Consider the following 24,474-nt stretch of genomic DNA (forward strand, 5'->3'; position numbering starts at 1 on the left):
AGTTCCAGGCGAACTGGAGAGACCTCCGGGAACTGATGCAGAGCGAAAGGAGCAGAGCCAGAAGAACTCTATACACAGAGACTGATATACTGTGGTAAAATTGAATGTAATGGACCTCTGTACCAGCAGCAATACAATGACCTAGGACAATTCTGAGGGATTTATGGTAAAGAAAGCTACCCACATTCAGAGGAAGGACTGCAGGAGAGGAAACATATAAGAAAAACAACTGCTTGAATGCATGGGTCGGGGTGGACATGATTGAGGGTGTGGACTCGAAACTACCACACCAATGCAACTACCAACAATTTGGAAATTGGTCTTGATCAAGGACACATGACAAAACTAGTGGAAATGTGCAACGGCCATGGGTGAGGGGAGTGCGGGGGTGGGGGTTGAAGGGGAAAGGAGGAGCATGAATCATGTAACCATGTTAAAAATGAATATTAATAAATGTTAAAAAAAGTAGGCTCTAAGAACTTAGAAGAGATTAAATCCCTCTACGTTTTCAAGCAAACAATAAATATTGTGTTGGGATCTTTGAATCAGGGAATTAGATTATCAAAATTGCAACCTCTCCATAAAGGTGCTGACAGAATCTTGATATATATATTTGTGGTTTAGAAATCTGATAACCAAATATATCAGAGAATAGACATTCTCCATATAAACTTCAGAGGAATCTCAAGGAAACTTAAGAATATATTTCTGGAAAATGTTTTTTATGCATTCCTTGATACTTTATGTGGTTATAAATACTAACATAATTAAAAATTAAAGTATCTTCTGTAACTTGGCAATGTCTTTGAGTTAATTAAGATACAAGTTAAATGCTACTGTGATTCAAGTTAGTGTCAAAATAAGCAGTTTAAAAATCATCATGAAATGGATTTAATGCCTATGCCTGTGGCTTATTTCTGTTCTCTTAAAGGCAGGAAAGAGTGTGAATGTTCAGTAACTGGTGTCCCAGTATTCAAGGATGAATAGGGAAATTGGTTAAGAAGTTCAGAGGTATCTTTAAGAAAGCTAGTAACATAATTATTATTGGGATGTTTAAGCTATGGGCATTACCTTGAAAATTCTTCAAGTAAACATGAATCATGAATTTGACACATGTTAACATGTTATATTATTTGCTTATTATATGGACTTCTTACCCACATCCATTTTGCAATAAACCATGCCAAATTGTCTACTTTAGCTGGAGAAGTTCTTGAGTTATCTATTAAATTCCAGTTCTCTATATTACCTTTAGTAGACAGGTAATTAAAGGGGATTGTGAATGCCCCTTTCTAGATTGAGAATACTGTTCTACTGTTATCTGAAAACTTCTTGGGCTATTTTTTACAATATATGTGCAGCTTTGGTAGATCAATTGTATATTTCTTAAGCCCAATTTCCTTAATCATCAATGAGAGGAAATTTATAGAGCTAAAGAGATCAGTGGAATCATGAGGTTTACTAAATAGAGCTTAGACTGAACAGTAACAAATTATGGTATTTCTAAAAATTAAGTTATTTCAACTAATAGTAAATAATGTTTCATTTTTTATTGAAATCCCAATGCCTGTATGTTTATTAAATGTTTGTTAATTGTGTATAATCTTGCTCCTGCCAATACTAAACATTTGTTATTTGCTCAGAATCATTAAAAATCAAAGAAATAAAAAATAAATCAATATCCTAGTCATTCAAAAAGCTGAGTGAGAATCAGTTTGGTTCTTTTCACTTTATAGTATTGACATTGGCAACTCACTGATTATTATAAAATTAATTATAGTTTCTGCTTCACCTATTCTAAACATAGGTCAGTATTTCTGCAATTTATAACATGAACATGCTAGCCGTTTCTCCATTGTCTAAATTTGTCAAAAAGTTAAAAAAGAATGGCTTTTTTTTTTTTTACAAATTCAATTTCAGGAAGTGTAGAAATTCTTTGAATGTTTCTTCAATTCTTAAATAGGCCAATATTTCACTTGATATGAAGGGTTTTTAGAGTCCTTCACTAACCTGTTGACTTTACTATGGATTCCCTTTAGATTTTCAATCTTCTTACTAAAATATATTGTCCTAAGTTGAAACAAACATTCCAGATGTAGCCTGAGTGTGGTGGAGTACATCAGGAATACCATTTCATTTTTCTTAGGAAAGGAGAATGGATAGAAAGATAAATAGATTGATAGATGCCCACTTCATGATCACACTTCATTCTGTATCTTTCCTATGTATTGACCATGTTCATGTCTTGCATTGTAATTATTATTCTGACCTCCTAACTTGTAAGTTTCATTGAGAGAAAATTAATTGCCTTTATTAATTGACTTAATTGCCCTTTTATCTTTGTTGGCATTTCTCACAGCAAATGATAAATGATCAAGGAAAAAATCATTGAATTGTAATTGAAAAAAGTAGTTTAACTTTTTTTTCTAATGGAAAAATAATTGAAATTAAGAAAGGCTTATGCATTTGAGCAGTGCTTTCTCATTATATCATATTACCTATCATGATTTTAGACTGTAAATGGTAGTGGCATGAGGCAGAGGTTTCTTGAAGGAGATTCTGAAAGTAACTCAGCTCTTTCCTGTCCATTGTCATTGCCACCATCATATGTGATCCTTGGCCTTATTTTATTTTCCTCAACTAACCGAGCTTTATACCTTTAATGTCTTCTTCATGTAACCAACTGGCATAAAAATGAGTCCCTTGCTCCAAAGACTTCAGCTGTTTATGACTGCTTACCAAATATAGTTCAGGCTCTTTCTTATGCTATGAGAGATACTTCCTTCTCTGATAAAAATTCCTCTTCCCTGTTTTTAACTGCTTTTACTTTCCTACACATCTCCTGTAGTCAAAAATAAACTGAAATACTCTCTGAATGTTGATTTTTTTAAGTCATGAACTCTCCTGTGTCATGCCTGATATTCTGCAACCTAACATTTCTACCTGTTGATATCCTAGCTATTCTTCTAGGATCTGAATTATTACCTCTTTCATAACACTTTCTATTTTTGTGCCTGCCAGAATTATTTCTCATAATTCTTAAATTATTTTTTGTCATTCTCTTACTTTGTTTGTTATATACTTCCTTATATAAAATTACTTATTCACATTCTTTAAAATTCCTCCACCTAGATTATAAATTCCTTGAAATAATGAACTGTCAAATCTTATTTATGTCCTCTCACAGGACCTATCACAAAATAAATAAATAATCTGAATGCTTATTGAATAATGAAAACCACCTTTAACACTATATTATTGACTCAAAAAGAGTCTACATAACTTAAAATAAGCAAAGAAAAATTATAAAATTCAATAGTACCTTAGTTATCCTGAATGTATGGGTAAGGTGTTATGATGAGTGAATTTTCCAAATAAGTTACATTCAAACCTTTAAGTTTCTAAACTTAAAATATGTATTTTTGATAAAATGCTTTCTAAAACATACCACATATTTTCTTGTTTTTACATATATAGTACACTAAACATTTATCTTTTCTTGACTTTACAAGATAAGCATCATAGAAATAAATTGATGTCCGAGGATAAAATTATTTTACAGCTTCAGGGCTTATTTAGTGGTGAATGTGTAGGGCTGCTTAGGCTGTGTTGCTACTCTAAGTAATGCTTCCCTTGTCTCTATCTTCACATATGTCTCTACTCTTAAATGTCATTTTGGATTATTTTACATGGGTCTGCTTTTCTATAACCCCATGACTAATTCTGCTCTATAATATTTGTCCTATTTTCTTTTTCTTTTCTCCATTTATCCATTTCTCTCCTTTTTTATTCCTTCTCTCTATTTTCTTTGTACTTCTGCATTACCTTCACGTAAATTTTCTTGGGATGATTTAGAGCTCAACTTTGATAGTCTTTAACAGTTAACCAGAATCTTCTTTTATTGAGATTAAAGAAACAAACAATTATATCACATTTTGGGCAATCTTTTTGCTTCCTTGTACTTTCTCAGTTATTTTAATCTTTTATGTACCCTTATATAAAGATGCTTGGTGTTTATGTACACATGTGGGTGGGTGGGGTGGCATTTTATTGGTCTTGTGTGTTGGAAGGTGTTCATGACTTTCAAAAAAGTTAAAGAGTTGACAGCCTAGTCAGCCACTCAATACAATGGATATAAATTTACTTGTAAAGCATACTTCCTTGAGATTTTTTAAACTATATGCAACATAATCTTTATACATAATTCTTTATAAGAAATTCTTTAAATTATTAGATGTGAAATATACCTTCATTATCCTGGACTGTGAAGTTTGGATTTACAGCAGCTAGACTGAAGAAAAATTTCTGTCCACCTAAGGGATCGTCTTTATCCACTGCACTTATAGTCTGTATTAGCTGCAGAGAAAAGAAAATGCACATTAAAACTTGATTCTGCCATACAGGTAATTGGATAGTTTAGATGCAATATCTCTTCAGTCCCCACTTTCCATCACTGTAGTTTTGTTGTTTTTGTTTGCTGATTTTTTAGTCTGAAAATAAAAAGAGGAATTAATTATTTGGAAATAATGTTCAAGGGTCAGGAAACAGGTGCAATAGTAAAAATTGCCTTGTAGAGGAAATTGATTCTGAGCTTCTTATACCTTTTACACAAGAAGGGCTATGAGACCAGGGATGAGGAGATAGAATGAGGTTTCAGGGAATAAGGGAAAAGTGTTGTTATCTTACTAGATAGAGTAAAGTTTTGTGTCCAAAAGACACAGGGGGTGACTGGGAATAGTTTAGGGCACAAGTAGATGTCTTAAATATAGCCTAATAGTATCAGAGCACAACCAGGAGATGTATGTCTATGTCCATCTCAAAATCTAGGGGAGAATCCAAGGGGAATGTTTCTCTCAAGGGTCTTTCCTTACCATTGGTCTGTGACGCCCAGGGTCACATTTTCCTTAGCACTACAAAAATGCAAGGAAGCAAAGGAATTTTCTTGTTTTCTTTTTGACCTGAAATGCTTCTGGAGTTTGGGAAGTCCAAGAGAAACATGGGATCTTATGCCATTTACCCTCCTCCAATTTTCTAGGGAGAATGGGAGATGGTCTGTCTTCTGTAGTTTCTAAAAAGCTAGAAAGAGGTATAGATTTCCCCTACCTTTCCTAAGGAGAAAGAGAGGAGTATTGGCTATAGGCATATCCCAGGGGTTTAGGCCAAAGAAGTTGCAGGGACCGTGATGGCATTTCAGTGACTCCCATGAAGACTTTCACCCTAAAGTCAACTTTTTAGGCTCCTCATGGGTCTCGTATTTGGATTTCAAAAACATTTTTTAGGTCTGGCTTATTCCCCATGAATGCTTGAAAATCTTCTATCTTATTACATGTTCATTTCCCCCCTAAAAGAATGTCTTCAGTTCTGCTGGACAGGTGATTCAGCATTGTAAACATAGATCTTTCACCTTCCTGAATATCATATTTTATAACTTCCAATCTTTTAATGTAGATGCCTCTAGGTCCTGCATAGTCCTGATTGTAGCTCTATGGTATTTGAATTGTTTCTTTCTGGCTGCTTGCAATATTTTCTCCTTGACTTGGGGGCTCTGAAATTTAGCTATTATATTCCTAGAAGTTGTCATTTGAGGATTACTTTCCAGAGGTGATTTGTGGATTCTTTCAATTTCAGTTTTTTCTTATTCTAGAAAATATGAACAGTTTTCTTTGATAATTTCTTGTATTATGATGTCCAAGATTTTTTTTTTATTTTTGGCCATGGCTTTTATGTAGTCCAATAATTTTTAAATTATCTCTCCTGAATCTGTTTTCCAGTTTGATTGTTTTTTCAGCAAGATACTTCATGTTTTCTTCTGTTTTTTCCCCATCCTTTTGAATGTGTTTTATTGTTTCTTGATTTCTCATGAAAACATTAGTTTTTATTTGCTCAAATCTCATTTTTAAGACTTGACTTTCCTTTGTCAGCTTTTGGATCTCCTTTTTCATTTGGTCAATTTCTTCTTGCATTGCTTTCATTTCTCTTCCCCAATTTCCTTTGCTGCTCTTATTTGGTTTTGGAAGTATTTGGGGGCTCTTCCAGAATTTGTATGCAATATATAATTTTCTTTTGGCCTTTGCCTGTATTTCCTTTACTTTCACTGTCCCCTTCTGTGTCTGTACCTTGCTCTTTGACTCCATAGAAATTCTTTAGAGTTAGGTGATTTTTTGTTGTCTGCTAATTTTTCCTACCTTTTTCTTTGTTCATTACTTGAACAGAAGCTGTCAAATGTAAATGTAATTCTTTTTTCTCTTTATTTTAACTCATTTTTTTCCTTCTTTCTCCTTAGTCATTGACTGCAATCTTGCTCCTCAGTTCATTTGCTAGAACTGTGGGCTTGGGATATTCTGTCCTGAAGGGGCTTCTTCTCTGCTCTGCTGATTAACTAGATTAGGCTGATGGAGTATTAATGAGCCCTGAGATCAGATCTTCTCCAGCTGCCAGAAGAAGTTGAAGGTGTAAGTGCAGGTGTGGAGGCTGGAGGTAGTTATTTGTGTCCTTCTCTCTGTTCCTTTCTTCCAGCCACCTCCCTGCCAGCTACCATGTCATAACCCTGAGCTTCCTATAGTGGTACCAAGGTACTCTGTTGCAGTTTCAGCCTTTGCCCTGGGATTCTAGCCAGTTGGATACTTATCAGGAGTCTCAGCACAGTATGTGGGGGAGGAGTGTTGGAGTTTGAGTTTCCCTGCCCTCTGAAGGCTTCTTATCTGTACTATTGATAGGTGGGATGAAGTCTGGCTGAGCTGATCTGCAGAGCTAGATATGCCCTCAGGGCAAACTTCCAGAAGCAGAGACCCAAGATGGAGAGTGGTGGCTAAAGGCTAAGACCAGGCTGCCCTCCTTTCTTCCCCTCTCCTCCAATTGCCTGTCTGCAGGCTGTGGTCAGAGCCCTGAGCCTTGTGTAGCTGTGGTATAACACTCCCTCCTGGCTGGAACCCTTGACCCAAGATCCCAGCAACCACCCAAGTCTCAGCACAGTAGGTGGGGGAGGGGTCCCGGTACCTTCCTCCTTTTTCTTAAACCCTGAGAATTCAAACCTTTCTGTGTACCTTTTAAGTTGAATCCAACAGGATGGTCCCCCAGCTCTGTTCTGATGCTCTATTTGGTTTTCTTTACCCCTAGAAGAACTTTTTTTTTGATTGGTGGTGTAAGGTTTTCACAAAGGACTCAATTTTTGCTTCTTCAAGTGACCATAATGACACCACTTCCCTATCCTACCTTTTTATGGTAGGCTCTGTTCTCTGAGAGGTTTGGGTCTTAAACTTCAGTTCTTCCTTGATGCTGCCCTTAGCATTTTTTCTGGGTTTCTGCCAGTTTCAGTTTTTCCAAGATGGCATGATGGCCTGAGAGCTTGGAGAAATGAAGGCCTCCTCCCACAGCTGATTCAATTAACCATTGAGATATTGATAGCTTAAAGACTTGCCTCAGACTTAGGCATAAGCTTTTGGTCTTACTCTGATGCAGATCAGGTCAGGGACTGCTCAAATTCTAGCATAGGACTTAGGTGTAAGTTTTTGGTTTCACTGTATGCTTGAACTAATGGGGCACAGTTGATTGCCTTATTGTAGATTTCAACCATGAACTTTTGGCAAAAATATCTGTGACCCCTTTGGGTCTAGCAACTACCACAGACTGGGATCTGTGTCCTCACCACAGGTCCAGACTGGGACTCCTGGCTTCTTTCTGGGCCCACACAGATTGGCTTGCTTCAGCACAAAGCTCCTTGGGCTGGGATTCAGGACTTCTCCACAGGTTTGGAATTTCAAGGGATATGGGTTGGTTGGAACTCTATTGGGCTGAGGCAAGTTGTTTGTCTGAATGTTGACTTGAGTTTAGGTTCCAAACCTGGAACAGCAGACGTGGGGTGGGAGTGTGTGGCTTGCTCTTGGCCTACTCTTCATTCCTTGCTATAGGCTTGCTGCCTGTGCTCTCCTCTCTCCCCAGTGCCCCAGATGTTCTCTGTCTACGTTTTAGTTTTTTCTTTTCTTGAAAGTTGTTTCACTCTGCTTTCTTTTTGGTTCTTTCACTCCTGTATTCATTTATTCATTTTGTGGCATAATTTTAATATTGGTTGGAGATAATTCTCATGGTAACTCTGAGCTTCTTTATGCCAGTGATGGGCAAACTTTTTAAAGAGGGGGTCAAAGGAAAGGAAATGATCATCTGTCAGTCTGTTTCTAAGGCAACTTTTTCAAAGTTTCTTTGTATTGTATCCTACTCATTGTATTCCTCAGATAAGGAATAATGTCATATGGATGGATAGAACATTTCAGGGGGACCACATCTGGCCCTCAGGCTGTAGTTTGACCATCATTGCTTTACACCATCATCTTGGCTCCACCCTCCCTGTCTCCCCCACTGTAGGTTTATTTTATTTTTATAGTGACATTGAATCAGATTTCTAGCTCTGGGTCAATCAATCAATACTTAAACTTAAAGTTGTATTTTAGTTTGATATTTTTATTTTAATAGAATGGGTATATCCACTTTTCTCTACTTTAGCAAAAAGTGAGTATTGTAAGAGTAAACAGTTTCAGATGTCTAGGTGATTTCTATGACTAGGATTTTAATTTACATATTTTTATAACTAGGATTTTATTTTATACTTTCTTTTACATTGGTCTAGGAAAAAAGTCAGTCATCAAACATTTATTTAAAAAAAAGCTTTCCTTTGTGCTAGACATTGTTTAGGAATAGGGATTCCAAAAAGGGACAAAAAATAGTCCTTGCTTTCAAGAGGCTTGTGATATAATAGAAAAGATGATGAACAAACAAATATATACAAACAAGCAATGTACAGTATACAACATACAGGATAAATAGGAAATTAACAATGGGGGGATAGAATTTAGAGGAACTGGTAAAGCTCCCTTTGGAAGACAAGATTTTAATTCAAACTTAAAGGAAGCCAGGAAAGCTAGGAAGAAGCAATGAAGAGGGATAACATTTACTCCATGAGGGATTGCCAGTGAAATCATCTGGTATCAGAGATGGTGTGTATTGTTGGGGGGCATAGCAGGGAATCTAGTGTTACTAGATCCAACAGTACTAGTGGAAGATGGTGAGGGTGTTAGACGTAAGAAGACAGGAAAATTGGGAAATGTTGCGTTACTTTATGAAGGCTTTTGAATACAAGATGATTTTATATTTGATCCAGCAGGAACTGGAGGCCACTGGACTCTATATTACAAGGAGGGTGGTAGAGTACAACTTGCCCTTTTGGAAGATCACTGGCAGCTGAGTACAGGATGGACTGGGGCTTGTGACAGGAAGATACATAGTAGATTATAATAATAGTTAGGCATGAGGTGATGATGGCCCATACGAAGGTAGTAACATTGGATAGGTGAGAATTGGACATGCAAGGGATGTGATAAAGGTATGATTAAGAGATCTTGGTAACAGATTAGATATAGGTGGTGAGATAATAAGGACCTGAGGATGACACCTATGTTGTAAGCCTAGAAGAACTAGTTGGATTGTGGTGGCCTTAGTAATCATAGGGAAGTTTGGAAGGGGGGGTAGATTTTCATTGGCAGGTGGGGTGAGAGGAATTACAAATTCGGTTTTGGATATGGTAAGTTTAAGATTTCTCCAGAATATTCAATTTGAGATGTCTACTAGAAAAATGCAAATGAGAGACTAAGGTCAGCAGAACAGTTAAGACTAGATAAATAAATTTGAGGATCATCAGCATAGAGATGATAGCTGAATCCATGGGAGCTAAAGAGATCACCAAGTAAACGTATAGAGGGAAAGAAGAAAGCGAAAGATAGCCATGATTAGAAATGTGAAGTGGATGAAAATGGAGCAAACAAGTCTGAAGATTAGACAGATAGGAGGAGAACCAGGAGAGAGCAGTATCTGAGTCTAGAGAGAAAATGGTATTAAGAAGAAGAGGGTGATTGACAAAATCTAAAGCTACAAAGAGGTCAGGAATGATAGGAATTGAAAAGAGCCCATTAAATTTGGAAGTTATGAGATCATCGATAACTTTAGGGAGAGCAGTTGCAGTTAAATAATGAATTCAGAAGCCAGAATGTAGAGATAAGAAGAAATTGAGACTAGAGAAGTGGAAGTATCTTTTACAAATGGCTTTTTTTAATGTCCTTGGTCATGAATATAGGCAAGAATGGATTGGGAGAAAAAAAAACCTGAGAAAATTCAGAGTATAAACAATTTTCTCATAATGAGAATGGTGTCTAAAGGATATTTTAACAGTAGGGGAGCTGAGGGTTTAAATGCAAGCAAAAAATGAAATTCTCAATCTTGTGTTCATTAAAAAATATGTTGCCCACAAGTCTCCAACTTTTATCATGGAAATTTTATTAACATGAAAGACACACACAAAGAAATATATATATATATATGCATATGTATGAAATATAATATATTTATATATTCAATATAATGAAACTGAATGGAGGACTGGAAAATATACATTATTTTATTATAATATCACATTATTATAATAATCAAATTATTCTATACATGGAAATATATTACATATATACACGTATGTATATATAAATATTTAGAAAAAATGAAATAGTTTAATTAATAATTTCTATTTTTAAAAAATCTTAACAAGCCAAATCAGTTCATTTATTTTGTGATATGGCTTGTTTCTGGTATTCCACCAAAGGTTCTCATGAGTTCACTAAAGATCAAATTATCTTCAAGTTGATGGATATTATTTTAAATTTGATGTATGTCAATGTTTAAACACATTACTTGCTTTTGTAACCATGTAGAAATAAGCTAGGGATAGAATGATTTCAGGGAGTAGCTAAAAGAAGGAAATTTTGATATAAGCCCTGGGAGAGTATTCTGGGAAGGAGGAAGGAATTATGGGAGGGTGACTGTTTGAAACTGTCACTATTTCCTTCTTGGATTTCAACTGATCTAGAATGAGGTTTTACAATCTGCCTTGCTTTTTCATCAAGCTGAAAGGAGGTTTTGCTCTGAGAGAGTCTCCTTAGATAGTCATAATTTCATGGAGAGGTTATTTGACTCCTAGGTTGAAGATCTGCTTTGGAGAAAACTGTTATCCTGAGTATAGAGATCATCTGCCAGAAACGATTTTCAAAAATCCTCTTTGGCCAATATAATCTAGAGATTTTAATCTGGGACTTTGGGTTACTTAGGGCAGCCAAACCCAGGCTTTTCCCTTTCCTTTTTTGTTAATCTCTACTGGATAGCTCAGGTTAGAGTCAGATAGCATTGGGATTTTTTAGGTAATATCAGGGAGTTGTAGGCAGGGCCCAGAGAAGAAACAGAAGACTCTCCTTTTGCAGGAGACATAGAAGTTTCATTGGAGTTTAGTTTCTATGATTGTTAGTGTTTTTCCTACCATTTTTACTTAATCCCTCTATAAAATAAATTGTGTTTTTTATAAGCCAAGGGCTTTGTGCTTTACTGGCCCTGGAGAGTTCCTAGGGGGGTTGTATCATCCCTCTAGGACATTTCCCTATTACAACCCAATGATTGAATTGATGGAAAAGCAATTGTTCAGGGTTTGGGATAGGAAGATGGACAGAATTGAAGACAACATAAACAAGAAATTATAAAGGAGAAGCGGAGAATCAAAGTCATCAGGCTTATATGGTAAAAAAAGGTGAATTGGGCATATGGTGAAAGTGAGGACTTTACATGTTTCCTTGGTATTCTCATAATAGCAAGAGTATTAGGGAAAGAGTCACAAAATATTAGGTATATGATTTGTTCTTAATTTGTGTGAGATTGTGGGCATAGTAACACAGGATAGGCAGACAAGAGTGAGTTGAAATGAGCTTCCTCAAAAGTGATATGTTTCCAAAAGATGTTTTTCTAAAATATGTTTCTAAAAGAACTCTGAGGTACCTCCTCATGCCCATCAGACTGTTTAACATGACAAAAAAAGAAAATGATAAATGTTGGTGGGGATGTCAGAAAACTGGCCCATAAATACATTGTTGGTGGATCCATGAACTGATACAACTATTCTGGAGAGCAATCTGGAACCATGCCCAAAGGGCCATCAGGGTATGCATTTCCTGTGACCCAGCAATACTATTTTTAGGTCTGTTATCCCAAAGAGATCTAAGAGAAGGGAAAAGGACCTACTTTTACAATAAAATATTTATAGCAGCTCTTTTTGTAGTGGAAAAGAACTGGAAACTGAAGGGATGTCCATCAATTGGGGAATGTCTGAGCAAGATGTTGTATGATTGTAATGGAATATTATTGTGTCCCAAGAAATGACAAACAATATAAGCACAAAAACCTGGAAAGACAATGAAATAATGCAAAGTGAAATAAGCAGAAGCAGAATGTTGAACACAGGAACAACAATAGTGTAAAATGATGTGAATGACTTAACTATTATCAACAAGGCAAGTATCCAGGAAAACCCCAAAGGGCTCATAATGAAAAAGACCATCCACCTCTGAGGAAAGAAGAAAATAATGCAGATTGAAGCATATCATTCTTCACTTTATTTCCTTCTTGAATTTTTCTCTGGTGTAAACAATGTGTGTTTTATTTGACAAGACAAATATGAAAATATGTATTGGATGTTAACATGTGTTTAACCTGTATCATATTATCTGCCTTCTTGGGAAAGGCAGAGGGATGAGGCAGGAGGGAGAGAACATAGATTACAATATGTCAAAAATTGATTATTAAAAATTGTATTGATCTATAACTTGGAAAAGTTAGTAAGAAAAACAGGAAAAATGATGGGTTTCCTCTCTTGGAAATCTTTAAGCTAAGGCTGTGTGGCCATTTGTTGGTTATGTTTTAGTAAGGATTCCTTTTATGTATTGTTTGCACTATATGACTCTTGAGTCCCCTCTCAATTCACAAATTTTGCACTTTTGGAGTGAATATCCACATTGATAAAATCACAGATTAACGTAAGTATTCCAAAATAAATTAACCAGATGGGTAAACATTACTGAGACATCATCTTTGATTCTTTTTCTCTTCAGGGAACCACACACAGTTCAAATAATGCTTGTGCATTTAAAATAATATTCAATTTAAAATGCATCTGTGCTGTCTACTACAATTTTGGTGATGAGATTCTCTGAACTTAGAAAAAATTTAAATCAGAGCTTATCCTTCAGAGTCAGGTTGATGAGCCTATGCTTAAGATCTTTCCTATTTAGTATAAACTGGCACAGCTTTAGTTCTACTTTCAGTCTTCAAGAAGCCAGGTGGACTCCAATGCCACAAAGAGATATTAGAATAGGACTTCAATGAGAGGCCTACTTTCTCATATCAAGAAAACCTTTGTGAGAATGGTTTATGCAAATGTGGGTGTTTTCCTTTAATAATAATAAAAAAGATATGAAAGAAGAATATTTAGGCAATGGTAGAAGATTCTCTGCAAAAGATTCTGTATTCATAGTCACACTATTGAGAGGTATAAAGAATTCTCCATCCTACTGTATCTTTTGTTGGTTGATTAAAAACAACATTCCCCAAAACAAATGACTATGGAAAACTAACTTAAAAGCTTTCTTCCAAAGTGCATAATAGCAGTTTTTTAATGCTCCCTAATGCAAAAGACTAATCTTGGCAACATCAACATTTTCCTAGTGATGTTTTATGACTTCAGGGGAACACCATGATTTTTAAAGAATTTTAAAGAGTGCATTTTTCAAAAGGCAAAGGAGAGATACATATCTCTAAGCAGGTTGTGGTATATTAACAATAATGATGTATAGAATGACTATAGACCACATAATAAAGATACTGCATGTAGCATTCATTCCAGGACATATAACCGTAACAATATCAGTACAAAGAGATGCCTTATAGCAGAGGAGGCAGAAGATTACTTATGAAACTAACAGGCTTGGATTAAAATCTTTCCATTCATATATACTATCTGGGTGACTGTGGGGGCATCATTCCAGACCTCTGTGCCTCAGGTAATCATTTTTGGTGGGGGCTTACAGTTTCATTGGTATAGAGAACTCCTAATGAGGAGGTACTCTGTATTAATTCAGTTTGTTATTTTCTCTGCAACGTATTCTATAAGTGAGAAGTTACAGGATAATATGGACAATAAAGTCTTCTTGACTTTCAGGATGTAGATCTATCCATGTATACCATGCTATCATTTTCCATTCAAATTTTGAAGACTTTAAATTACAGACAAATGCCTTTATATCCATAAATTATACATATATATATATACACATATATATGTATATTTAATGACAGGAGTCATACACACTTGATTAAAACAAAGGTGCTACTTGTTTTCCATGCATACTTCAAAAAAAGATTAGAAGATGAGATTTTACTGGAGGAACAGCTTGTTCAAACCATAAAAAGAAGCTGGTAGTGGGAAAATGGTAGATGAGAAAACCAATGTAACAATAAAAAAAGGAATGTTGTCATTGTGAGTTATATTTAAAATAAGGATGGATTTTTTAAAATTTAAATTAAGTGTAGATAATTTAAAAGGTAGGGAGAAAAAATGGAAATCAAGTAGTTCAGTTTACTATATACAATGTATATTAATGTCTTAGTCAGATTGTTAAATCTATTTGTAAAATTAAGATTCTAAAACAATCGATGGTGCTTATGAGACCTTAGTTTTCAATAATTCAGAAAGTTCATGTGGCCCCAGATGGCTGAGCTAGCTCATATTTAAAAGATAACTTGAGTCCAACTACAATCATTCTGCAAGAACCTGAATAAGAATCTATTCTAAAATATCTCAAGTGGAATCCAGTCTTTACTTGGAGACCTCCAGGGAGGAAATTGCACAAGTATCTAAGACTTCCTATTTCCCCTTTGAATGGCTTCTTCTTTTTCTATACATGAAGAGTAAATCCAGCTCTGTAGGCACCCTGCTGTTTTTTCTTGTAAATTGGTATTCCAGCATGTAGCAAACAGAATAAATTAGTGGTGAATTAATTTGGAGCAATGATTTCCTTTGGTTCTTATAATATTTTAGATGTTCCAACAAGCAAATTAAACACTTAAATTGTGATCTCCCAGGCTTGCTTTTTTGGCCAATTCTTTCTCTTATCTTAAGTACAAGATGATGTTTTCTTTTGAATACTTCACTGAAAAAGGTGTTTCAGTTTACTTAGATCCATTGTGTGTGTGTGTGTGTGTGTGTGTGTGTGTGTGTATGCATTTCATTACCCAGAGTCACCTGAAAAATACGTTCTTCTGGCAGCAATTTTCCAAGATTTGCTGTCAGATAGTATAAACTAAAAAATCATTGGCGTTAATATGTTGAATGATACTATATGGCAGCAAGCATGTTAGGATAATTGAAAGCACTATTTGTCTTCCTGGATATAATTCAGTCTAGTCCCTGCCTCCTATTCTATTCCAAGCCAAGTTCACTGTCCATCTGCAGGAACTATCTGAGATGTAAATACTAATGGAACAATCCTATTCTACAAGTTGAAATCTGGACCAAATTTTTTTTCTGTACCCCTCCCCACTGTTCTCACTGTAAATAATTAAGCTGGTCTAATTTGAATTTTAACAATTTCCAAGAAAAAACTATTTGGTATTCTAGAAATCAGTGCAATTAGTACAATGTCATCAGCAAATAGGAGGATTCAGAGAATCTGACCATCTGCATGGATTCCTTCTGTTTGGAATATACATAGGATATCTTTCAGGACCCTGGAAAAAATTCTAGGGGTACATTTGTCTTATTTTATGTCTCTATTACTACTTTTGAATAGTTATTATAATTACAATTGTTATAAATTGATGATCAGCTTATAAAATTATATAGCATTCAATTAATTAATCAAAGCTACTCTGATGTAATTGTTCAAGATGAAATTTATTTTACATATATTTGCATTATATTTTCATTGAGAGGCATACTGTCAAATGAGTGCCATCTCTCTAATCAAAATGGAGTTTATTTGAGTACTAGCCATTGCAAACATATTTAAAAAGTCTATTTTTAAAAGTTTGCCTTTCTCTAGAAATTACACAAATTAAAAACATTATTAAATATGTTCAAAAATTCTAACTTAATTATTCAGTTGAAATTGTTCTCTCCAAAGTTACCAACCAACTTTTAAATAATAAAATCTTTTCTCAAGCCTCAGCCTTCTTGACTTCTACAGATTGTGACCCTTCTCATTCTCTTCTCAGGGAAAAAATCTTTTCTATGTCTTCATGACACTAATCACTACTTTTTCTCCTTCTTATTTGATTGCTCCTTTTTAGTCTCCTTTTCTAGGTCTTTGTCCAACTTATGCTGACTGAAAGTTAACTTCCCCCAAGGCTTTGTCTTAGAACTTCTCTTTTCCCTTTGTACTATTTTGCTTGGTGATTTCATCAGCTTCTGTGGGTTCAGTTATCATCTTTAAACACATTGTTCTCAGATCAATTCATCGAGATTCCATCTCTCTACTGAACTCTAGTCTCATATCATCAACTGCCTTTTTGACATTTCATAATGTATATTTTTAGATACTGAAAATTCAACATGTCCAAAACAGAATTCATTCTCTCTTGCCCCCGCTGCCACCCACCAATTCCTTCTCTTTTTCCATCGTTCTTATTACTGTCAAGAGTACCATCACCCTGTCAATCACCCAGACACACAACCCCCAAGTATCATCATCCTTCTCTTCTTCTCCCTTACACTCATCACATTTATCTATTCTATTCTGTTGTGAATTCTTCTTGTTCCTACTTTTCACATCATTACTCAATTTTCTTCTTATCTCCCCTCACAAAGTTGCCATCCTGGTAAAGGGTCTCATCATCTCTTGCCTAGACTACTTGGTCTGCTTCTTTCAATTCTCTTCACTTCAGTCAATATTCTACTAAACTGTATGATCATGTCAAACTTAATACTCAATAAAATCTAGTGACTCTCTATTACTTCCAAGATGAATAAAATGTTCTTTTAGGCATGTAAAGTCCTTTTGAACTGAGAAACCTCCTACTTTATTTGTCATCTTATATTTTATTCCCAAATACACTTTCTACTTGACATTTTCTCTCACACAACATTCCTCCTGACTATGAATTTGCACTGATTGTTTTCCAGTGCCTGGAAAACTCTCTTTGCTTACCTCTAATTCCTAGATTCTCTGGCTTCCTTTTAGAAAATTCAAATTAAATGCTCTTGGAGAAGCCTTTCCATGCTGTCCACTGATCACTATTAGCATGTTCCCTAGGGGATTACCATTAATTTACTAACTAATTAGGTAGATAACATATATGTGCACATAGACATATATATACATATATATTAGTATATTTAATATATACTTAGTAAATTGAAGATAAACTTCACAAAACAAGATATATACATATACATGCATACACACATTCATGTATATAGATATGCATGTATTTGTAAATCTGCTGTATATGTGTATATTTGTTTGCATGCATATTTGTATATAGTTACTTGTTTTCTCTCTTCTTTGAATGTAAGTTCCGTCTTTGAAAGTAAAAACTGTGAATTTGTTAGTAGATTTTTTTGTTCTATTTTGTTTTAGAATATTAAATATGTAATACAGTGCGTGACAAAGAAGAAATGCTTAATAAATTTTTGCCAAATGACTGACTTTCATTTCGACAGCTTTTTGGACCTCACAAATATAGCATAATCTGGTTTCTAGGGCTATTTGAATCAGACCTACTAGCGTCATAATAAGGGAAATAGATGGCACAATGGATAGTGTTAAACTTGTAATTATGAAAATCTGGGCTCAAATATCACCTTATATTTTTACTAGCAGTGTGCCACTAAGCAAATCACTTAACTCATCCACTTCCCCATTTATAAAATGGGGCAAAAAACTGTACTGAGCTCACATGTTTGTTTTGTAATGTGCTCTCCAAACTTTAAAGATATTTATAAGTGGTAGCTATTATTGTTAATTATTATTATTATTATTAAACTGGGATTGTCTAAAATATATATAGGCAATTCACTTTTAATGTTCTATTTTTGCCTGTAAATCTAAAATAATTAATCTGCTCATATGAAAAAGGCAGACAATTAAGATATGGGATTAAATTCTCAAGCAATCTCATTTTGGGAAGGTCACCTAAAAAAAGGGTGATCTTACTCAAGGAATAAACATGTGAATGGGGAACAACTTCAAGAGGAAAAACTGAGATATAAACTTGGCTTATGGGTCATTAAAATGACCTATGAATAGTATTCAGGATTTCAAGACAATGTTAACCAAATAAGGCAAAAAAGTAAGCTGCACTCCAGTTTTCCAGAGCATTTGAAAGAAAAAAAAGTTAAAATCCAGTTGGCACAATTTTACCATTTCAAAAACTGTATAAGCACTGTTGAATTTGTTTGATTATTCAATAGGAAGAATTTGAGAGATAGGGTAATGTAATTTGCATAAAAATGTAACAGTGACATTGATGTTTATAAAGACCATCAAATGATGTCAAAACACAATGTGGTTCTGTGATGGGTTCTCTTTCTTGAAAAAAAATAAATTTGATTCCCAATTATTATTTATAACATTCTGCTTCCTTCTGTGAAGATAGTGCTGAAACCAATTAAGAGCATTTCATTCAGATTCATACGTTCAGTCTTTTCAAACAACATAATGAGTCTACTGAAGCAAAGGTTTTAGGAGTAAATACATAAAGCTGATGTAGGAAGAGCTTTATAAAGAAACATGTCATTAGATAATTTCATGTTGCTGTAATTCTGAAATTTAATGCACATATCTAAGGTTTGATTCCTCTTTTACCACTACACAGCCATATTTTAATTCCATTTCTATATCCTGGAATTGAATGAATCTCTTTCTATCCCTTTGGATCTGTTCCTATCCTTTAATTTTCTATGTCTTCCACTGCATTCACTTACCCTCTTCATCTAGTGGTTTTCTATATTTATCTGAAAAACCAGAAGGATTTTCTTCTGCTTTTCAAAGAGTTTGGAAATTGCTTGTACCTACCCACTCACTGTCTTGTGGTGGCAAGCAGCTCTAACTTCCACAAGATTTAAAGAAGCAATAAAAAGGAATTAGGAATTCTATCATAATCCTTACAAATCTGTCTTTTTCTCCCTCTCTCTTTCTTTGTCTCTCTACATCTGTCTGTTTGTCTTTCACTCTCCTTCTACACTCCTTTTATTTTCTCTCTGAATATCCCCATTAATGAGCTATTATTTTTATAAAAAAAACCTAAAAATCTTTATGCTTGTTACATTTATGAGTCACTTACTTGTCCAGGTCTTGCATTTTCACACACAAAAGTGTCATAGAACACAGCAAATTGTGGAGCATTGTCATTGACATCCAAAATTCTGACAAAAACCGCTACACGAGTTGTTTCTTTGGGGTTGTCTAGGGGAAGGAAAGGAAAACTTTGATATACTATGAATAGAAATAGATAGACACTAGTAGGACTATGTCAGTGGTAGAGATAAGGCAGGGAAATGTCCCCTGTGCCAGAATTAAGTTTTTGTTTTTAGTTATTAAGTGAAAATTAGAATGTTCACAATCAAATAAACATAGTTTCTGCTCTATTATTATACAGCAAAATGTAACACATTAAAATAGCATGTTGGAATAATTAAATAGCAATGATTTCAATTATTTTGGGATTCTTATATTATTCTCCTGAAAAATACATTTAAGCAACTATCGGAAATATATCACCTGATAATATGGTGAGCATATTTTTTTTAATATATAGGTTCAAAGGCAGCATGTGAACGGGAAAACCCAAGTAGAATATATATAGTATTTATTTTAGGCATTAGTTAAAACACATGTAGTCACCTAAGCATCTGCTTATTTTGAACATTAATTATAGGGAGGCTGTGTGATATAATTGAGGAAGAATACTATATAAGGTATTGAGAAGTCTTAGTGCATGTTTAACCTCTTTAAGTTTCAAACTACACTAAGACTTCTGGGACATCATCTAATTGCAGAGAAAGCACATGGATTTGAATAAGGATTTAGCAATTTACTAACTGTGTGACTTTGGGCAAATCACTGGAATTCTCTGGAAATCATTTATTAAATGAGAAGGAGGCAGATCTAAGTGCCTGAGGATCAGAGGCATAAAGGAATAATAGAGGCCATCTAGTTTAACCTTCTCATTTACAAAATGAGCTAATCTAAAGTTTAGAAAGGTTTAGTGACTTGCCCTCAGTAACATAGGTAATAATTGTTTGTGACAGCATCTGAGCCTGGCTCCTCTTAGTCAGTATGCTTTCCACTGCCAAGGACTCCCCTTCAGAACTCATTCATTTCTGTTTCTAAGACCCTCCTAATAGGTTATTCTAAAATAGCAAAAAAACATGTTATTACTTTTACAGTTGTTAAGTAGCTGGAATTGTACTGTGCTAGCCTATTCCCTGCTTACCCCTCCTCAAGGAAGTATAGTGATAGGGCTTAGAACTGTGATGCCATTGGTATACTCCTATTTCAATGGTGGCAGGCAACTTCTCTGAAAATTAAACTCCTAAGAGATTTGCTTAGTTGAGTGGTAAAGTAGCTTGCCCATAGAGACACTGCCAATATGTTCCAGGGGCAGTATTTGAACTCAGTTCTTACAGCCTTCAAGGCCAACTGTTTATATATATTATGCTCTGCTGCATCTCAAAGAGACATATTGTTGCCAAAATGATAAAATCATTGAGCTTTTCAATTTGCATGGCCTGACATTAATACTTAGGGCTAAATAGCTGAGTGGTTATTTGCAAGAGCATCTCAAACATGATTTGAATTAGAATTATGAAGGAAAACAGACTTGGATCTAAGACCTCAAATCTATCACTTATTACCTGTGTGATCACAGACAAGTTAATTAACCTCTGTGGACCTCAGATTCCCACCCTCTTTACAGTACTTTCAAACTCTAAATTTATGGTCCTGTGATTTTAAGCCTTGACATTTCCTCTGTACCAATTCCTATTCATCACCTTTTTTTCCCCAAGACCTGGCTCAATTCTCATCTGGTCCATACAATCTCTTTTGATCACTTCTTTCTTACTCCACTTTTTAAAGCCTCACTATTCATATATTCAGTCTATACTATAGTTTTCACGCTTGTGGTCTCTCTGTTCTATTATGGATCAAATGCAAGAATATTTTGGATCTTCTTTTCCTCTGCCTCCTTCCTCTGCACCTCTACTTTGCAGTTATCGGGACTTTAATATTCTTGAGGAGAGAGAGACTCAGTCCATTCTTAGACTTTTTATTATCCTATGCTTAGAAGACTTGTTCTGCACATAAGAGAAACTTTTTAATTGCTCCATTTATTGTTTCATATAGTTATGTACAAAAGGTGCATGATGGAGGGACTGAAAAATATGTATAGAAGAATAAGGGGATGAGACTTCCTTTCCCTCTGCTGTAGGTATGTTCGAACATCAAAAAAACATTTTGCAATGGAGGAGCATCATACTTAATGGAAAACTAAGAGAAGCTGGGAGGAGTTCCTCCAAACATCCCCCTTACTTATTCTCTGGCATCTGTTCTACAGATGCCCTTCTTTCTATCTATATCTATATCTATAAATCTATATATCTATATTTATATCTATATAACTATATATACATTCTATCTATATTTATCTATATGCATAGTGATAATCACCTCCTAAAATCCTGCTGTAAGGGAAACAGTTCTATTGGTAGCAGTTCTACTCTTTCTATCACAAGAATATATGAGAAGCAAGGCATTTTTCCTTCCTCCGTAGCCTCTGTACCTAAGAGGATGCCTGGAATAGTGGACAGAATACTGAGCATAAAGTCAGAATGACATGATTTCAAATCCTGCTTCAGACACTTACCGGTTGTGTGACCATAATCACCACTGCCTGCCTCAGTTTCCTCAACTGTAAAATGGAGATCAGAATAGCATCTGCCTTAACAGTGTTGTTGGGAAGATCAGGTAAAATAATACCTGTAATGTTGCCTAGCCCAGTGCTGGTTTCCTGCTTTCCCTTTTTATGTGGAACTAGAACTTAAAGGTGTTGACACTAAAGTCTTCAAACTGATAGGGAATTCACAAAAATAGATGTACCACAAAATGCATCAAGACTCAATTTACTTTGTCAGAATTTGGCATCTTGTTTTCCTCATGTCCAAAATAAAAAAGTATCTGGACTAGACAATCTCTTAAGTCTCATCTTGTTTGTACATCTCCTATGTTTACTTCATACATATGTTCCATCTGGTAACCAAAATACTTTACATTTCTGTTACACTTTGTAGTTTACTCACAGTAGCCCTGAGAAAGACTCTTAATTTGCTCTAGAAGTAGAGCTCATTGAGTCATAAAAGATCACTGTAATTTCTGTCCTGACCTCATCAAATAACACTTTTAATAATGTTTTTGGAAAATGATTCTTTGCATTATTAACTTCATTTCACCAGTGACCTTGTTGCCTTTGCAATAGTCTCTGGCCCTCTTGTGCAAGAGTGTTCTGTGGAAATAACTTGAGCCAGTGTATTGAGACCAGTTTAATTCTTCTCATAATATTTCAGCATAGAAGAAAAAAAGAAAAAATATGGTCTTAAACCTTTGTTTCAATGATCGGTATTAACATGGGAAACTTTCCTTATACTCCAAAAGCATCCTCCTGGGGCTCTGCCATCAGAGCTACACAAAGAGGAAACTCAAGGTAATAATCCAAAACATACAGGTACTTAGCATTTTTTTGTAATAAACTGTTTCTCTCTTCTTAGGCTAGAATTTATGATAATAAGTATCTGTAAGTATCTGGTCCCAGCAAATAAATTCCTTTAAACAGAGCCACCACCTTTAGAATTTACTGCAACGATAATAGTTAAATCTATCTCGAGAAACGTGCTGGGGACCACTAATTTGGTTCTACTAACAAATGTTAATTTGCTCCAGTCACTAGGGTTAATTCAGTCATTATAAGTAGCCATAATTTTTAGGCTGGCCTCACCAAATGGCATTTCTAATGATATTTCTGAAAAAGAAAGCTGAAGATGGAATTCAGCCATGATCCAGTGCATCAAATAGTTCACTGGGTACAAGTATTTGTCATAGGCTATAATGAATAGAGAACCTGAGAATTTAACTCTTGGGCCTGTGGCAGGCACGGTGACACATTTAGCAAAAGTGTATTTTTATATCTCCTTAACACACTCAGGGGCTTTAGAGCATGACACATTTACCATAAAGCACAAAGCTTAAAAGCCAGGTGAAACAATCCCCTATGTGCTACTTCCTCCTCTCTCCCATTCCATTTAATGTGCAGTGCAGCATAATGGGATCCTCATTCCACACACTTTGGCAAGTATGCATTTCAAAGAGTTATTTTACCGATTGATAAGACTTAAGGAAAGAAAAGTTGAGTTCTTTTGTTAAAAAAAAAGAAAAAGAAGAAAATAAAAGAGAAAAGGAAAGAAATTAGCATAATTTATTTTTAAAAAACAAAGCCCTAATTATTTCTACTAGGTTTCAAAGTTAATTTTCTCAAACTCTCTGAATCAGGAAATGCCATTAATAGCTCCTTTGGCACAGAGGAAACCTTAACATCAAATTTAGTGTATAAAATGACAAGATTCAAGAGTGGCCAGAGTGGAAGACCTAACCTAGCCTTCTCTCTCCCTGGGAACATCCAACTCAGCTGCTACTGCTACACTGAAGATGACCACAAAGACACTCCCATTGAAAGGAATCTTTTTTTAATGATATTTTTAAATAATTATCTTTTTTTCCCATTTAGCCTGAAGAGGTTGACCCATTTCAATCTGTAGTTTCTCAGGGCTCAGAAGCCATCTGTCTATGCCAGTGACAGTGCTGTTTCCCATTTTGGGAGAGTGAGGAGCAAAAGATGTTTAGGTCCATTTTATTTGATCCAAGGCTAACCTGAAGAGTAGGCACAGTTCAATACCTGAGTCTGAGAAGAGGAAAACTTTCTGCTGGTGGTCAGGTACTCAGACTATTCCTTTTCCTTCCTGAAAATTTGACCTTGACAATTTCTTTTTTTTTTTTTAAACCCTTAACTTCTGTGTATTGGCTCCTAGGTGGAAGACTGGTAAGGGTGGGCAATGGAGGTCAAGTGACTTGTCCAGGGTCACACAGCTGGGAATTGTCTGAGGCTGGATTTGAACCTAGGAGCTCCCATCTCTAGGCCTGACTCTCAATCCACTGAGCTACCCAGCTGCCCTTGACAATTTCTTTTTGATCCAATTGTGTTGTGTTCTTTCATTCTTGCTTTCCTAATACCTTTTTTTTTTATTCAGTGACATCTAGACCATGATTAACTATACTTAGAAGGAAGAATCAGTGTCTTACTAAGACAGCTCTTATTAACAACAAAAATATTATTGAGAAAACAATCATCTTAATATAGTACAGATTTAAATATGCTGTCTTTATGACACAGATGGAAAGGTCTTCAGAAGCCCACACACTCATTTTTCAGATGATGAAACTGGGGTTTAGAATGATTGGTGATTAAATGACTAGGTCAGGATTTGAATTCAGACTTTTTGACTCCAAATTCAAT

General features: G+C 35.2%; 1 protein-coding gene across 1 annotated transcript in view; it reads right to left on the bottom strand.

Moving 5' to 3' along the window:
• LOC123252835 (cadherin-10-like) overlaps positions 1-24,474 on the bottom strand; it is a 233,242-nt gene that overhangs the window by 16,138 nt on the left and 192,630 nt on the right. Inside the window, exons 8-9 of the mRNA XM_044682074.1 lie at positions 19,195-19,316; positions 4,248-4,356 (exon numbers count right to left, since the gene is read on the bottom strand). Coding sequence (XP_044538009.1) covers positions 4,248-4,356; positions 19,195-19,316 — 231 coding nt within the window. The remainder of the gene's footprint in view (positions 1-4,247; positions 4,357-19,194; positions 19,317-24,474) is intronic.

Source organism: Gracilinanus agilis, chromosome 1, assembly GCF_016433145.1.
Source record: "Gracilinanus agilis isolate LMUSP501 chromosome 1, AgileGrace, whole genome shotgun sequence".
NCBI lineage: Eukaryota > Metazoa > Chordata > Mammalia > Didelphimorphia > Didelphidae > Gracilinanus > Gracilinanus agilis.